This window comes from Narcine bancroftii, chromosome 3 (assembly GCF_036971445.1).
Source record: "Narcine bancroftii isolate sNarBan1 chromosome 3, sNarBan1.hap1, whole genome shotgun sequence".
Lineage (NCBI taxonomy): Eukaryota > Metazoa > Chordata > Chondrichthyes > Torpediniformes > Narcinidae > Narcine > Narcine bancroftii.
The window spans coordinates 88,635,405-88,650,425 of NC_091471.1; the positions used below are offsets into that span (position 1 = coordinate 88,635,405).

Consider the following 15,021-nt stretch of genomic DNA (forward strand, 5'->3'; position numbering starts at 1 on the left):
ATTTTAAAGATCAAAGAAACAGTCCCTACTTTGATTTCAACATTTCAAAAATGTAATCAATGGTTCAAAGAGTTTTTTTTTGCAACACAGATTCAAAACTACAGTACTGAGATTACTTGTGAGAAGTTATATTGTACATCACAAATTTTATATTGTTACAAGCGCAAAGGACTCCAAAACCAACAGCAACAGAAATTCACCGAGACAATGGCTACTTTAAAAAAAAGTTTATTTTCTTAATACATAATAATATCAATGTTTAACTTATTACTATTAACTTAACCCCCATCTAATTCTAAGCGCATGTGTATGCAAAGTTTATGTGCTCAGTAAAGTTCTTTTTCACTGTCCAATCATTCATTTTTCACTTCTCCAAGTTCACTGGTATTAGGCAATCTTCTACACTGTGCAGAGAATTAAACATTTATCATCTTTACCAGCCTCTGGTGCTTTAACTCAAGTTATTACTGCTCAGGAAGGTCTTTGTTGGTTTCAAAGAGATATTTGTTGTTCATTGGACACACACAAACAGATCTCCTTCAATTAGCCACTGGTGTGTCTTGATGAGGAAACTAGCCCCCCTTATTTTTATTTTAAAAAGATAACCTATTCTTCCAAGTTACCACAAGAGTTCTTCTTTTTCCCCTCATTTCAGGAGAAACACATTAACCAGCCACAGCCTCTGCAATTGATTACAGGGATTTATAATAGGCTGAACTCAGAACTCAAAACCCATTTTGAAATGGGGTCTTGTAGCAGGTCTGAAAACTTGTATCTTCAATAGTAACTGCTGCTGAATCTCTCAGTCTCTCTCTCTCTCTCTCTCTCTCTCCCTACCTCCCTCCCCCCAAAAAAAGAATTAATGTTTTTCTCTCTGTTTGCAAAACCACATGACCCCTCTTAGAACAGCAACTTTCAACCAACAATTTAAACTTCTGGCTCCAGTCTTAATAGCAAAAAATGTTCAGTTCTTGAGCCTGGGCGCTGTATAAACGTGCAGATCCATCCATTAATACCTACTTGTAAAACTCTGACAAGTGCTCTGCCATTGTCTCAGCAAACCCAATTGGAGACATGAAGTCTAACCCTGCATGGCACTTGACATGTTTGTTTGTGAAATATGATCTAACAACTAAACCTCACTATCTTATTCATTTTAAGATATATTTTATCATAATTTTATTAACCCATTCTGTAACACTATCCAGAAACCAGCATAATTACCTTTTTCTGCATTCTCTTCTCTTCTCTTTCCTCTTTTTCTTGTGATGGTCTCTCTTTTCATCATCTGGTTTTGGTTCTACAATACATTAGCATAGGAAAAATATTATATAAAATTATCTACATTACTGAATGTTTCACATTTTATCTCTGCTCTTACATTTATTAATCTCATTCTTTCTTCTTGCCCTAAGCTGTATTTAATTTCCATCCCAATTCTATCTTCCAATTCCAATCCAAGTTTCCTGCTTCCCAACATTGTTGACCACAAGCACTGGGGGAAATATGTTGATGTGTTGCATTTGACAGGTAAAGCATTATATTTATGCAGAAAATAAAGATAAGTGCATCTTTTACAATTTAAATTTGGCATAAACAAATATTCTCTGTAAAGATCAAAAGGAGAATCAAAATATGATATTAATACAATAGCAGCTGGTGAGTGAAAACAAAAATCTACAGATGCTGTTAATTCAAAATGAATAGAGAAAAAAGCTAGAAATAATTAGCATTTCTGACTACATCTGTGGGAAGAGACAAAATTAACTTTTCAAGTCATAGATCCTTCATCAGAAATCTGGCTCGCTTTTATTATCGGTGTAGTTAGGTGGCAGAGACAAAAAAAAGGGACTTTATCAAGATGGGATCCATTCTTTCAAATTGTATCCAGAAGGTAAAATAAATTTTCCCATCAGCTTTTTATTTTAAGATAACCTTTATTGTGAGACACTGAATTACTGATGGCATCTGAAAAAATAAATTATAATTTATATTTTGAAATTGTGAAAGCTAAAGGCAGGATTTACTTTTAAAAAAAACCAACTAGATTGAAGGACTTGTCTCCCAAAAGACTCAACTTGAGAAAGCCTATTGGTCAACAGTACAATAATACTAGGAGAGTTTATTTGTTCATTTTTTCTCAATACATTTGAGAACAAACTTTTCAATAAGTGCACCTTTTACAGTTTAAATTTGGCATAAACAAACATTCTCTGAAAAGTTGTGTTTCATAGTTGTATTTAATTTGTGCGAATGTGAAAATGTGGTTATGATTATGCACATGTAGTTTTATACGGTCTTCCAAAATATTTAAAAAGTGAGAAACAAGAAATAAACTATTTGGCCAAAGAACTACACAAATAAAAAATGGAAAGCCAAATATTAACTATAGTACAACTCCAATTATCCAAAATGGTTGGGACCGGACCCATTTTGGATGACTGAATTTTTCAGATAAGTGGTCATTTTTAAAAAAAAAAGGCCAGCAGTAGAAACAACAAATCACTTGTATCAACGTTTAAACAACAACCAACAAGGGAAGGCTTTTTAAGCATTAAAATAATGGTTAATCCTCACCAAAAAAATGCTGGCCGCTGCCAATCCTCAACACTGACATGATCACAGAGACCTCCCAACCTCCGTCACCAATCCCCATTGCTGCTGCTGATCCCTGGGGAGGCTTCCTGGGCTGGTGAAACTCTCACTGGCAAGACGGTGTGCTCCTGTCTCCCCTTGAGCTCATTCCAGCAGGGCCTGTTTCGGCTTCACATGGTGGTTTTTGATATTGGAACCCAACACAGACCCAACTTCGCTTGCACACACTCCCCCTCCCAAATGCTGCTGCGATCACCCACACCTCCCCACTGAAGTCCCGCTCATGCTCGGGAGCCTAAACAAGGACGTAGCTTGGTGGGGATGGGTGGGGGGGGGGGGGGGGAAGGGGGGGGGGAGAGAAGCAACCACTCCCCTGCCTTTTCAGCCCAGCAGTGTTCCTGATGCAACAGCCCTTCCAAACTGCATATTTTTGAACTGTGAGACCATGGCAGATGACAAGATCTCACAGTGTCACTGCAGCTCTCGACACCCAACTCCGAACCCTCCCCTCGGCCCACTGCGCACGCCCGCCCGCCCCATACTCCTCAGGGTGTGTGTGCAGTAGGGCAAAGGGAGGGTTCGGATTAAGTGTCGTAAGCTCTGGTGTGTCAAGGGAAGGAGGTAACTCACGCCACTGAGCCAGAGGTCTTGCTCCTGCCCGGGATGCTGCTCTTGATGAGACTGGGATAAGGGATTCTTTTGATTGATTGTGGCTGGGAGACAGTGGCACGCAGTTTGTGAGGGAGAGTTGGAGAGAAAAGTCAACGGAGGAAGGTAAAGAAGAAATGGAAAGAGGGGAAGAAGTTACCTGAAACGAGGACAATTGTTGTTCTAATTTCATGTTGGGTGAATTTTTTTCCCCCCAACCTGTGAGGTCAGTTTAGCTCAAAAATTTTTTTTTCGGATAAATGAGGATTTCGGATAATTGAAGTTATTCTGATTTTGTTATTTCTAGTTGAATTTTAGAAGAGTAAATTGCAACACCCAAGCTTCATTCACCTGAATGATAGAGAGAAAAGCTACCGTTGACCTTCTCTCTCCACAAATATTGCTCACCAGCTCAGTACTCCCAGCATTTTCTTTTTTTTTTATTTCAGATTTCCAGACTTTCTTGATTTCCATCTGCGCTGCTTCCCCTAGGTTTGTTGAGGTGGTTTTGCTTTGCTCAGTTTGCTTATGCAACATCCTCATAATAAAGGCTTTTTATTTCATTTGCAATTTATTTTAAATGTTTTAATAATGTGGAGGTTATTCCATGCATACATCATTGTGTATATGAACTGAGCAATTAATTCTACTGTCAAAGCCTGCATTTTTTTCTTGATACCTTCAGGCTCTGAGTCCTGTCCTTGTTTTATTCTTATGATTTTTATTTTCCACCAGACCATGGATACCCGAAACCTCTTTTATGCACTTTTCTAGCTCCTTTACAAGGAAATTCTACAAAGCTGGAGAAATCCCTTCAGATGCTCCAAATGACACACATAGCAAATTTTAAATAGGATTTTTTTTAAAACTCAAGTTATGAAGTGTCATACCTTTTTTATTAATAATATCCTGCAACTGTTTAAGTTCCTCTTCCTCCTCAGTATCCTCACTACTGGTACTGCTAACATCTAGAACAATATCTTTTTGAGGATCCACACGGACAAAATTTCGACATTCAAAAGTTAGATGGCCAGCTGAAAGTGGACAAAAAAATCTTTATTATATAAACACTGATAACAATTGCCAGTGTTACATTCCATTCATAATTGGTGAATAATAAAACAGAACATGTCCCTATGCAGCAAAACTTAAATGCCATTCAGGTTGTGGCTGCTGATTGGCAATAGCCTTTAGACTACACAAAGAGTTGAAGCATTGCTTGCAAGAGAGAATCTAACCATGGATATTACCATCATCATCAAGGGATCACCAATGATTAAGTAGGAATACATCAGCCACAGTTATTAAAGTAGGTCAGAGAGTGGCGAAGTTGATCTTGGTCTCTCACATTCTAACTTAAAAAAATGTTTTTATTGAATTTAATTTAAAAAAAACTACGTACATAATAATTTCATGAATGGTCATCATTCCAATTCCTTAAGATAATACTGAAAGGCTCAACTCACAAATATATAAAATTAAATATGTGTGTGTGTTTAAATAAATAGAAAAAGTCCACACTTGCTTAAATTAGTGCTGGAAGTTTGATTAACAGCTGGTCCGCTAATTTAAAACATTTATCCTTTCTTCAGCAGTATACCATAAATGTACTGCTTCACTCAGGATGCAGGGATTTTCAGGAATCCTGAAAAGGACAGCAGATCTCCACTGTCCTGATTAGGACACACTTCATTAATGAACTAAAATGATCAGATCTCTTATCCAATGACGTTATGCAAATACCCTAATCACATGAACTGCAGCAGTTCAAGCAGAAGGAAATTCAGCTCCTTCCAAGGATGGCCACCCTGGCAATAGATTCCAAATAATCTGCAAAATTAAGAAAAAAAATAACAATAAGCCTGTAATGTGTTGCTCAGGCACAATCAATATAATTGATTGTTAGCTTGGTTTAAGGCTTTTACATGAGAATATTGTTGATTCAAGCTTCAGTCCAGAACTTGAGTCTATTTTCTAGGCTGCCTTTTTAAACAATGGTGCACATTGGTAGGGGTGCACCCAGGGCGAAGTACCTTGATCACAAAAGACGCTGAAGGATAATTTGACTATTGTGGGATTCCATGGGTTCAGTATTAGGATTATTACTGTTTTTGTTGTACACAGCAGCACTTGGCTTGGGTACAATTTTGAAGCCTGCAAATGATTCAAAGCTCTGCAAAATAGTGAGCATGATTTCAGGAGGACACGAGCAAACTGTTAAACAGTCAGAACATGGTAGATGGAACTTAACGTTGGGTGAAATGATCCACTTGTGGAGAAACAAGATGGAATTCAAAATTACCCAAGAGTGCTGCCAAAGAAGAGGGTGGAGAATGAGAATTTATTGTCATGTACATGTCACAAAATGTATTGTATCGCAGCATTATAGGTTCAGGTATTACTATAAATTAATTATTAAAATAAATTAGCGCAAAAGAAGAGAAAGTGAGGTAATGTCTGTGGTTCATTATCCATTGAGAAATCTGATGACAGAGGGGAAGAAACTGTCCTTGTGCTGCTGAGTGCTCCTCTTCAGGTTCCTGTACCTTTTTCCTGATGGTAACAGAGTGAAGAGGGCATGGCCTGGGTGGTGGGGGTCCTTGAGTATAGAGGCTACTTTCTTAAGACACCGCCTCTTGTAGATTACCTCGATGGCGTGAAGATTGATACACATGATGGTGTTGTCTGAGTACAGAACTCTGAGGTCTTTTCCTGTCTTGTGTATCTGCACCTCCATAGCAGACAATCAGAATGCTCTCCATGGTACACCTGTAGAAATTTGCAAGTATTTGGTGTCATACCAAATTTCCTCAAACTTCTCATGAAGTATAGCCGCTGGCCTCAGGATAAATCTTCAGAGATGTTGACACCCTGGAATTTAAAGTTCTTAACCCTTTCCACTGCTGACCCCTCGATAAGGACTGGTTCATGTTCTTCTGGTTTCCCCTCCTGAATTCCACAATCAGCTTAGTTTTGCCTACATTGAGTGGAAGTTTGTTACTGTGAAACCACTCAACTAGCATATCTATCTCACTCCTGCACATTTCCTCATTCCCATCTGTGATTTTCCCAACGACTGTGGTGTCATCAGCAAATTTGGAGCTGCCATTTAAATTGTACTGTAATGGGGGTAGAGCAAGTAGGGCAGTGGGCTAAGCACACATCTTTGAAGTGTGCCTCTGTCAATGGTCAGTGAGAAAGAGGAGGAGGAGACGTTTCTTCCACTTCATACTGACTGATCTTCCGATGCAGAAGTCAAGGATCCAATTGCAGAGGTGGGTGCAGAGGCCCAGACATATTTAGTTTTAAAAAATATGGCAAGGTTCATGAAGAAAGTAGTTAAGAATTACTTGGCTTTGTAAATACTGGTATGCAGTATAAAAACATGAAAGTAATAACCTTAACAAACCTCTGATTTAGCTTCAGGTGGAATAATGTGTACAATTCAGGGCATCACTCCTTTGGAAAGATGTCAAGGTTCTGTACGTGTGGAAAGTTTGGAGAAGTTGGGACTCTTCTCCTCATGGCAGAAATGCTTAAGAGACCTAATAGAGGAATTCAAAATTATTAGTAGTTTTGATAGAGCAGAAAAGGAGAATCTATTTCCTCTGGCAAATTGGTCGTAGATTTAAAATAAAACTGATAAAAGAACCGGAGAGAAAAATGAGGAGATATTTGTTCATACACAAGGTTAAAATCATAACATATGACCCATATGGGTGCGTACTCAAATATGATGGGAACACAAGGCATTTGGACATGTACACAATCAGTTTTGTCAATATAATAGCAGGGTTGTGAAACTAAATTGAACATTTTTAATCAAACACCTGGCATAAATGCTTTTTGTATGGTAAAACATTGCGAGATCAAAACCTCCATCTGAACCTCTGTTCATTCCAAAACCCTTCCCTTTCTTCCCACCCTCCACCCCTTCTCTCATCTTATTACCTTTTACTTTTTCCTTTCTATCTACCTTCCAATTGCTGCTTCTCCCTTTTAAAATCCATTTTAGAGATCTGGGCACAATGATGAGCCATTTTAGTGAACTGTTACCTTCCTTCAATGGAAAATTCTCCTAACATGCTGTTGGATAGCTATAGATTTAAATCAAATAAGAAAGGTGGGTATGTAATTTAGATGCAAACATGATTTTGCCACATACCTGGAAATCTTGTACTTTTTGGTGGTACAAGTCTTGGATTTGGGAGGTATTGTTGGGTAGCCTAAGTGAGTAACTGCAGCACATTTTGTAGATGGTCTATAATCCAGCCCTGCACACTGGCTGTGTAGGCAATAAAAGTATAACATGGCAGATGGAGCATAAAGTAGACTGCTTTTACCAATGAGCTTCTTTGAGTTGTGGGAGCTGCACTTATCTAGGAAAAAAATAATAATATTCCATCACACTACTGTATTACCTCCAGATGGTATGGATATTTTGCCTCCAGATGTCCTAAATCACTTGCTGTCAGATTCCCAGACTTAGACCTGTTCTTTTGGATCTAGTATTTTTTTGACTAGTCATTGGTGATCCCTTGGATATTGTCAGTGAAGATTTGGTAATGTCACCCACTATCAAAGGTTGATGATTAGAGTCTCTCTTGATGAAGATGGCTGTTGTTGGGCAATTTTATAGCAGTTACATCACTATCTATTCCAAATGTGGTCTAGAACTTGCTTCACATTAAGTGAACAACATCTAACTGGTACCTTGACCATACAAAACATTCTAAGATGCTTAATATACCATTTAAATAGTTTGGATCAGATTAAGGAAGAAAGGTGCAGAGGTTGTTGAATTACAATTCAAGACTACATGAAGACGTAGCAAGGTAACAGTAATCAAACATAACTAAAATAACTAAATTGTGAAAAATTGCATTTTGAAAACTCCCCATAGGAGATAATTCTAGAATTAAAGCACTGAATGAATAACAGATAGTTTAATGAAGAAAATCAGAATTTCAATTTTATTCACAGAGTTTTTTCAATTATGATGTTTTTCTCAATAAAATGATCTTAGAAGCTTTTACATAAATTGAAGATAACTTGTGTTTCTCCTCTCCACGCTCACCCTCCCCACCCAACAAAGTCCCTATCGCATCTGTGCAAAATGTATTTTAATAGAACACTATTTAAACAAAGTACGACCAAGTCAACATTTGGCAGGATGGTTGGTGTAGAAATTAGAACAATGCCTTTACAGTGCCAGTGTTCAGGACTGGGGATCGTACGTTGCACTGTCAGTAAGAATTTGTATGTTCTCCCCATGTCTGATTTGGTTTTCCCTGGAGGCTCTGGTTTCCTCCCATCGTTCAAAAAAGTACCGGGGGTGTAGGTCAATCAAGTATAAATTAGGCGTGGGCCAAAATGTCCTGTTACCATGCTGTATGACTAAATTTAAATTTAATATTTTCTCTTGGAACATCTGTTAAAGCAGTGATTTTGATAGTTAGATTCTTAATTGGCAAACTTGTGGAAATGTAATTTTTGGCACAAAAATAAATAGAAACAAAAAGCTAAACTGTGACAAATGGATGGGCTGTAAGACATGCCTGCAAATAGAGATAGAGGAATTAATTACAATAAACAGCAAACTGTAGCTTGTGTTCATAGCAATTCATGGAAAATTATTCTCATGAGAAAAAAAATGTAAAATATACAAAATAACCTACTTTAAAAAAAACACACAACAAAAAAAAATGGATTCCTAAATTAATCAGACATTTCATTTTGTGAGAAGACTAGCTGAAGTACTCTTTCCATGAATGGCTAATAAGACATCTCAACATTTACTACTTACGATATCCACACTTCTTGCATCCTGCTCGGATACTGTCTTTATTTGGGCCTGAAATTAAATATTTTAAAGTTAGAACTGACATGTACCAACCATGTTGGAAAAAGAATGCAAGACTCTCATGGGGGACCTTGTCAAATGCCTTACTAAAATTCATATAGACCACATCTACTGCCCTACCTTCAACAATTTATTTTGTTACGTCTTTAAAAAAAAACTCAATTAGGCTTGTGAGGCATGACCTTTGCTTCAAAAAACCATGCTGACTATCCCTGAGAAGACTCTACTTCTCCAAATGCTCATAAATCCTCTTCTTAAGGATAATCTCCAATAGGTTTAAATTTAATTTAATATAATTTGCAAGTCCTGAAAGAATGTCACATTCCACATTGATCTAGATATTCATGCCACACGAGGGAGACAATAACAGTCTCCAAGAAGTCTAATTACTTACCCTTAATATTTGAGAGTATTATCAATATTTCCCATTAACACCCCAAAATATCTGAAAATTGGTCTTAATTGAAAATGCAATTGAACCGGCTAAAATGTTGTAGGCAAGAAGGAAGTTATTTATTTGTTGATTATTGATTCACCTACCAATTCTCCAATACCTTTCCATCCTCAAAGCACATCACCAAGCTTAACAAAATATTATCCATTTATTTGGATGTGTGAAACTCCAAGAATGCTCCAGTCACTCAAACCCATCCAGTGTATTTGATTGCATTCTCATATACACCCCACACTGTCACCCTCAACACTAATGCATACTATATATAGCTGGTGTGCCACAAATCTGCTCTTTTCTACCAAAAAGAGCAACAGCACGGAATACAACGATATACTCTCGACCAACAATGCTGCTGGTTTTACTGCCTTTCTTCATCTCGTCTTTGAAAATACAATCATCTCCCATAATATCATGACTGGGAATAAATTTTGAAACTCTTAACCAAACAGCAGTTTAAAACATAATCTCAAACGTAATTTCAAAAAGGAAAGGAGGACATAAATATTCTACAATTGGAAAAAAGGTGATTCAAAGAATAGATTTCAGAAGCTCATGTGATTTAACATGAGAGCAGATTTATACTCTCACGAATCATTCGTGTGTTTTTTAAAAAAAGATAAAGCAGCACATATCGTCTAATGAGTCTGTACTACAATTGGGATCATCGCTAAATTTACAAGTGACTCTATTTTCCAGATGTGAATCAACATCCTCACTTACTTTAAGTGCCCCATGGCCCACCAATCTTGATTCTGACGCTCATCAACTGAATACTCCAAAGATTCACATCTTTAGCTGTTATTTCTCTTCATCACACTTGTCCCAGGGCCTCTAAACGGCCAGCTCATCTTATTAATATCCATGTTAAAAAGTAACACCTTTCAACACCCCAGAGACAAGGCCTTGGAGTCCTTGATCCCTCATCCATTTTCCATTAAAGTCTACTCTTTCCGTCTAGAGACAAGACCGTATCGGGAGCAGTTTTGCCAAGACGCCCAACAATCAGACATTTAGTTGTGTGTGGGGAAAGGACGGTAGATTTATTCCCCTCCATGAACACCGTCGGCTTCTCAATGTTCAGCACCGAATCCAATTTAAATCGCATCTCTCGTCGACTCTTGAGTTCCGCCAACATTTCACTTTCAGACTTGCCTGAAAAAGCCATGGCGAACCTCCCTCCATCCGTGACCAAGGTTGCAGTCACCGAGCGACTTCCCCTTCCCTTCCCGGTGCGCCTCTGAATGGCTTCCCACCCGGACAAATTCCGCCCGCATCCCCCTAACCAAACGCGCGCACATCCGAAGTCAAAGCGACGACTTCAACTGCAGAATCAGACATGAAAGTTCAGACAACTCTCTTCCCTCGTCGACCGATGGCTGCTGTGGTGCGTGAACAATGAGTTCAGGAGCCCATTTGCTTTCAGGGGACCCCTTTGGCTGCGCACCACCTCCCGAAGGGAAGCGATCCGTCAGGTGTTCATCCGGAGGGCTGTTCCGAGTCTCGCTCTTTAATTGAACCCTTGGATAGGACTTTCAACAAGTTTTGTATTTCGCCGTGAGTTAGCCCTCCGTTGTGGCCTCGGCCGGGTCCTGGGTGCCGGCTTTGGCGCGAAGGTAATGGGCCAACGTGCGGGCCGGGGTCGCGAGCGCCGCTGACGAGCGGCGGCGGGGTTGGAACGCGCGAGGCCGCACCACGCGGGTTCCGGGGTTGAAACCGGGCTCCGTTCGACACCGCTGCCATGAGCAACATCTACATCCAGGAGCCGCCCAGTAGTGGGAAGGTAAAGACACATTCTCATCCAGCGTGGTGAAGTGGCTGACTCGTGCAGTTCTAATTGAATGCAAGGCGCTTTGATCGCAGAGGCTGTCATATCGATAAACATGCTGCAAATTGGTCCAGTGATCAGAGGGTTGGAGGTTGGTTGCTAGAACTTTCATTAACCCGGATTTATTGCTAGGTGGTTCGAGCAATCAACGATCACAGATTACACTTGATTGCTAGAAACTTCATTAGGAGGGAGATTATATTATCAAGTTCATAAAATTGAGATCACACTGTGGAGTTCTGGTTGTCATAGTACAGGAAAGGTGTGAGTGAAAAAAGGAAAGAGAATGCAGAGGAGATCCACCAATAGTCAAAACACAATGCTGGAGAAACTCAGCAGGTCAAACAGTGTATGGCAACGATAAAATACGTAACCAATGTTTCGGTTAAGGAGGGTGACAACTATTGGATTTGCCCTTCTTAGACTGAAGAAGGGGAGATAGGATTGGAATGTGTTAAATTATAAAGGTCAATAAAAGGAGAGAGTTTTTTTTTCTCCATTACATATTTTATCTAAAACTAGATTGCATTGGTTGAGGGCAGGGTATAGCAAGAGCTTTGGCGAGGGTCTGAAGAAGATTTTTTTTTCCATCCAGGAAAGGGAACTGGGGAGGCAAAGGGATGAAGGAAAGAAAGAGTGGAGGATGGTGTCAACAGAAATTTCCTTCCCTTCCTTCTGATCTCCTATCCTCAACTTTCTATTATGTCTTCTCACCTGTATCTTCCTATCTCTTATCTGTTAGCCTGTATTCATCCTCCCTCCCACCTTTTTATTCAGCCATCTGCATGAAGAAGGGCTCAGGCTTGAAATGTTGACTGCTCTTTACTTTGTTTACATATGACCATATAACAATTACAGTACAGAAACAGGCCATCTCGGCTCCTCTAGTCTGCGCCGATTTAAGTGAACTCCACTAGTCCCACCTACCTGCTCCTTGCCCATAACCCTCCAATCCCCTCACATCCATGTACTCATCCAACCTTCTCTTAAATGACAAAACTGACCCTGCTGCAACCATCTCTTCCGGAAGGTCATTCCACTCAGCCACCACTCTCTGAGTGAAGAAGCTTCCTCTTATGTTACTTCTAAAGTTTTGCCCCAACCCTTAACTTTATGACCCCTTGTTCCAATCTCACCTACCCTCAAGGGGAAGAGCCTATTCACATCTACTATCTCCCCCTCATAACTTAATTTACCTCTATCAAATCCCCCCTCAACATTCTACGTTCCAATGAATAAAGACCCAGTCTACTCAATCTTTCTTTGTATTCTAGATACTACAATCCAGGCAACATTTTAGTAAATCTCTGCACCCTATCTACCTTATTGATATCCTTCCTATAATTTGGGGAACAGAACTGCACACAATATTCCAAACTTGGCCTTGAACAGTCTCAAAATCACCTCTCAGCTCCAATATTCTGTGCTTCAATTTATAAAGGCCAGCATACCAAAAGCCTTCTTCACCACTCTATCCAGATGAGAATCCACTTTCAAAGAACGATGAACTGTTATTCCAAGATCTCTCTGTTCCTCTGCATTCCTCAATGCTCTCCCCTTCAGTGCATGTGTCATGTTTTGATTATTCTTCCCAAAATGAAGCACTTCACACTTACCTACATTCAACTCAATCTTCCACCTTTCAGCTCACTCTTCTAAGCAGTCCAAATCCTTCTGCAGTCCCCGAAAACCATCTTCACTATCCACAACTCCCCCTATTTTTGTATCGTCTGCATATTTACACACCCAATTTACCACTCCATCATCCAAATCATTAATATAAATGACAAACAACAAGGATCCCAACTCTGATCCTTGAGGCACACTACTCATCACTGGCCTCGATCCTGACAGACAGTTATCTACCATGGCTCTCTAGCACCTATTTTCTTGCTACCATTGAACCCATCTGACTATCTCAACCTTAATCCTAGTGCCTGAACCTTCCTCACCAACCTTCTGTATGGAACCTAATTGAAAGCCTTACTGAAATCCAGATAGGTTACATCTACTGTTCTATCCTCATCTGCCTTTCTAGTCACTTCCTCAAAAAATTCAATAGGATTTGTTAAAGTTGACCTTCCCCTCACAAACCCATGTTGGGTGTCTCTGATCAATCCCTGCCCCTCTAGATACTTATACATATTATCTCAAAGAAGACTTTTCATTAGTTTACCAAACACTGACGTCAAACTTACTGGCTAATAATTGCTGTGCCTACACCTGGAGCCCTTTTTAAACAGAGGAACCACGTTTGCAACACGCCAATGCTGCGGCACCACACCTTCCTCCAGTGACTTGAAAAATCACTGTCTGACTCTCCGCTATATCCTCCCTGACTTCCCTCAAGGTCCCGGGGAAAATCCCGTCAGGTCCCAGAGACTTATCCACCTTTATATACCTCAGAAATTCCAACACCCCCTCTTTCCTAATTCCTCTGTTTTCCATAATTACCCCTTTTGCCTCATTTATCCTACACAATTCCATATCTTTTTCCCTAGTGAATATCGATGAGAAGAACTCATTCAATATCTCCCTTATCTCATTTGGCTCCTCACACGTTTGTCCGCTCTGATTCTCTAGTGGACCTCTCTCCTTTTGCTATTCACATATTTGTAAAAACCCTTCGCATGTACTTTCATCCTGTTCGCTATAGCCACCTCGTACCTTCTTTTTGCTATCCTAATTTCCTTCTTAAGCTTCTTTCCACAATCCATGTATCTTCCAAGCATCTCGTTCATACCTTGCTTCCTGTATTTAATGTAGGCCTGTAGCGGCGGCTACACTGCTCCTGCAATAACACACACAACCAGACGGGTTGAGCTCATTGAGCAGACTAGTTTATTGCACGCTCTGGGCTGTACTTATACTCCCAGCCCGGACCTGGCTGAGAACCGCGCTGGAAGGCGCTGATGTTACCTGGGAGTCACGTGGTCCCCCAGCGCGGGTTTCTGAGCCCCATGCTAGAAGGAAGGGAAACCCTCCCGATGGCGCCATTTTGGCCGGCTGCCCCGCCGCGTGGCTTACAAGCGAGGCCGGATTGCCTGCCGTGGTGAGCTGCCACACAGCCCCCCCTAGAACTGGTGCCAATGTCCTTTTTTGCTGGGTGGCCTCGCTTCTTGGGCTGAGCAACGACCATGGGCTCGATGGGATCGAGGTGCACTGCTTCAGCCTGTCCATGGTAAACAGCTCCCACCTGCTGCCCATGTCCAGCGTGAATGTCGAGCCGGAACGCTGTACAGTCCCTCGTACGGTCACTGCAGAGGGGCCACGGTCAGGCCCCGCCGAACGAAACGTACTCTGTGGAAAGCAGTTCGCCGGGAACATGAGATGGACGGGTACCATGCCTGGGCGGTGGTAGGGGTTTGAAGGAGTCCAAGCATGCCCTGAGGTGAGGAAGTAGTTCGTGTGGCGACTGCTGGGGATTGTGAGGTGCGTTGACGAACTCAGCAGGTAGTGCAGCGGGCAAGCAGATCTTCCTTGGAAGTGGAGCGGATACACAGGTGCACCCAAGGCAGTTCGTCCGTCCAGTCAGGACCGGTGAGGCGGGCCATGAGCGCCAATTTAAGATGGTGCAGACGGTCGACCAGTACATTGAGCTGTGGATGGTTGGCCATGGTGCGGTGTAGCTGGATC

General features: G+C 40.7%; 2 protein-coding genes across 2 annotated transcripts in view; one reads left to right on the plus strand and one right to left on the minus strand.

Annotated features, from left to right (window-relative positions):
- The window catches only part of srek1ip1 (SREK1-interacting protein 1), an 18,259-nt gene extending 7,440 nt beyond the window's left edge, over positions 1–10,819 (minus strand). The window contains exons 1-4 of the mRNA XM_069924502.1: positions 10,713–10,819; positions 9,050–9,097; positions 4,134–4,277; positions 1,225–1,300 (exon numbers count right to left, since the gene is read on the minus strand). Coding sequence (XP_069780603.1) covers positions 1,225–1,300; positions 4,134–4,277; positions 9,050–9,097; positions 10,713–10,725 — 281 coding nt within the window. The 5' untranslated portion in view covers positions 10,726–10,819. The remainder of the gene's footprint in view (positions 1–1,224; positions 1,301–4,133; positions 4,278–9,049; positions 9,098–10,712) is intronic.
- A 14-nt stretch (positions 10,820–10,833) lies between these two features.
- The window catches only part of cwc27 (CWC27 spliceosome associated cyclophilin), a 235,233-nt gene continuing 231,045 nt past the window's right edge, over positions 10,834–15,021 (plus strand). The window contains exon 1 of the mRNA XM_069924501.1: positions 10,834–11,340. Within this exon, the coding sequence (XP_069780602.1) occupies positions 11,299–11,340 (42 nt within the window). The 5' untranslated portion in view covers positions 10,834–11,298. The remainder of the gene's footprint in view (positions 11,341–15,021) is intronic.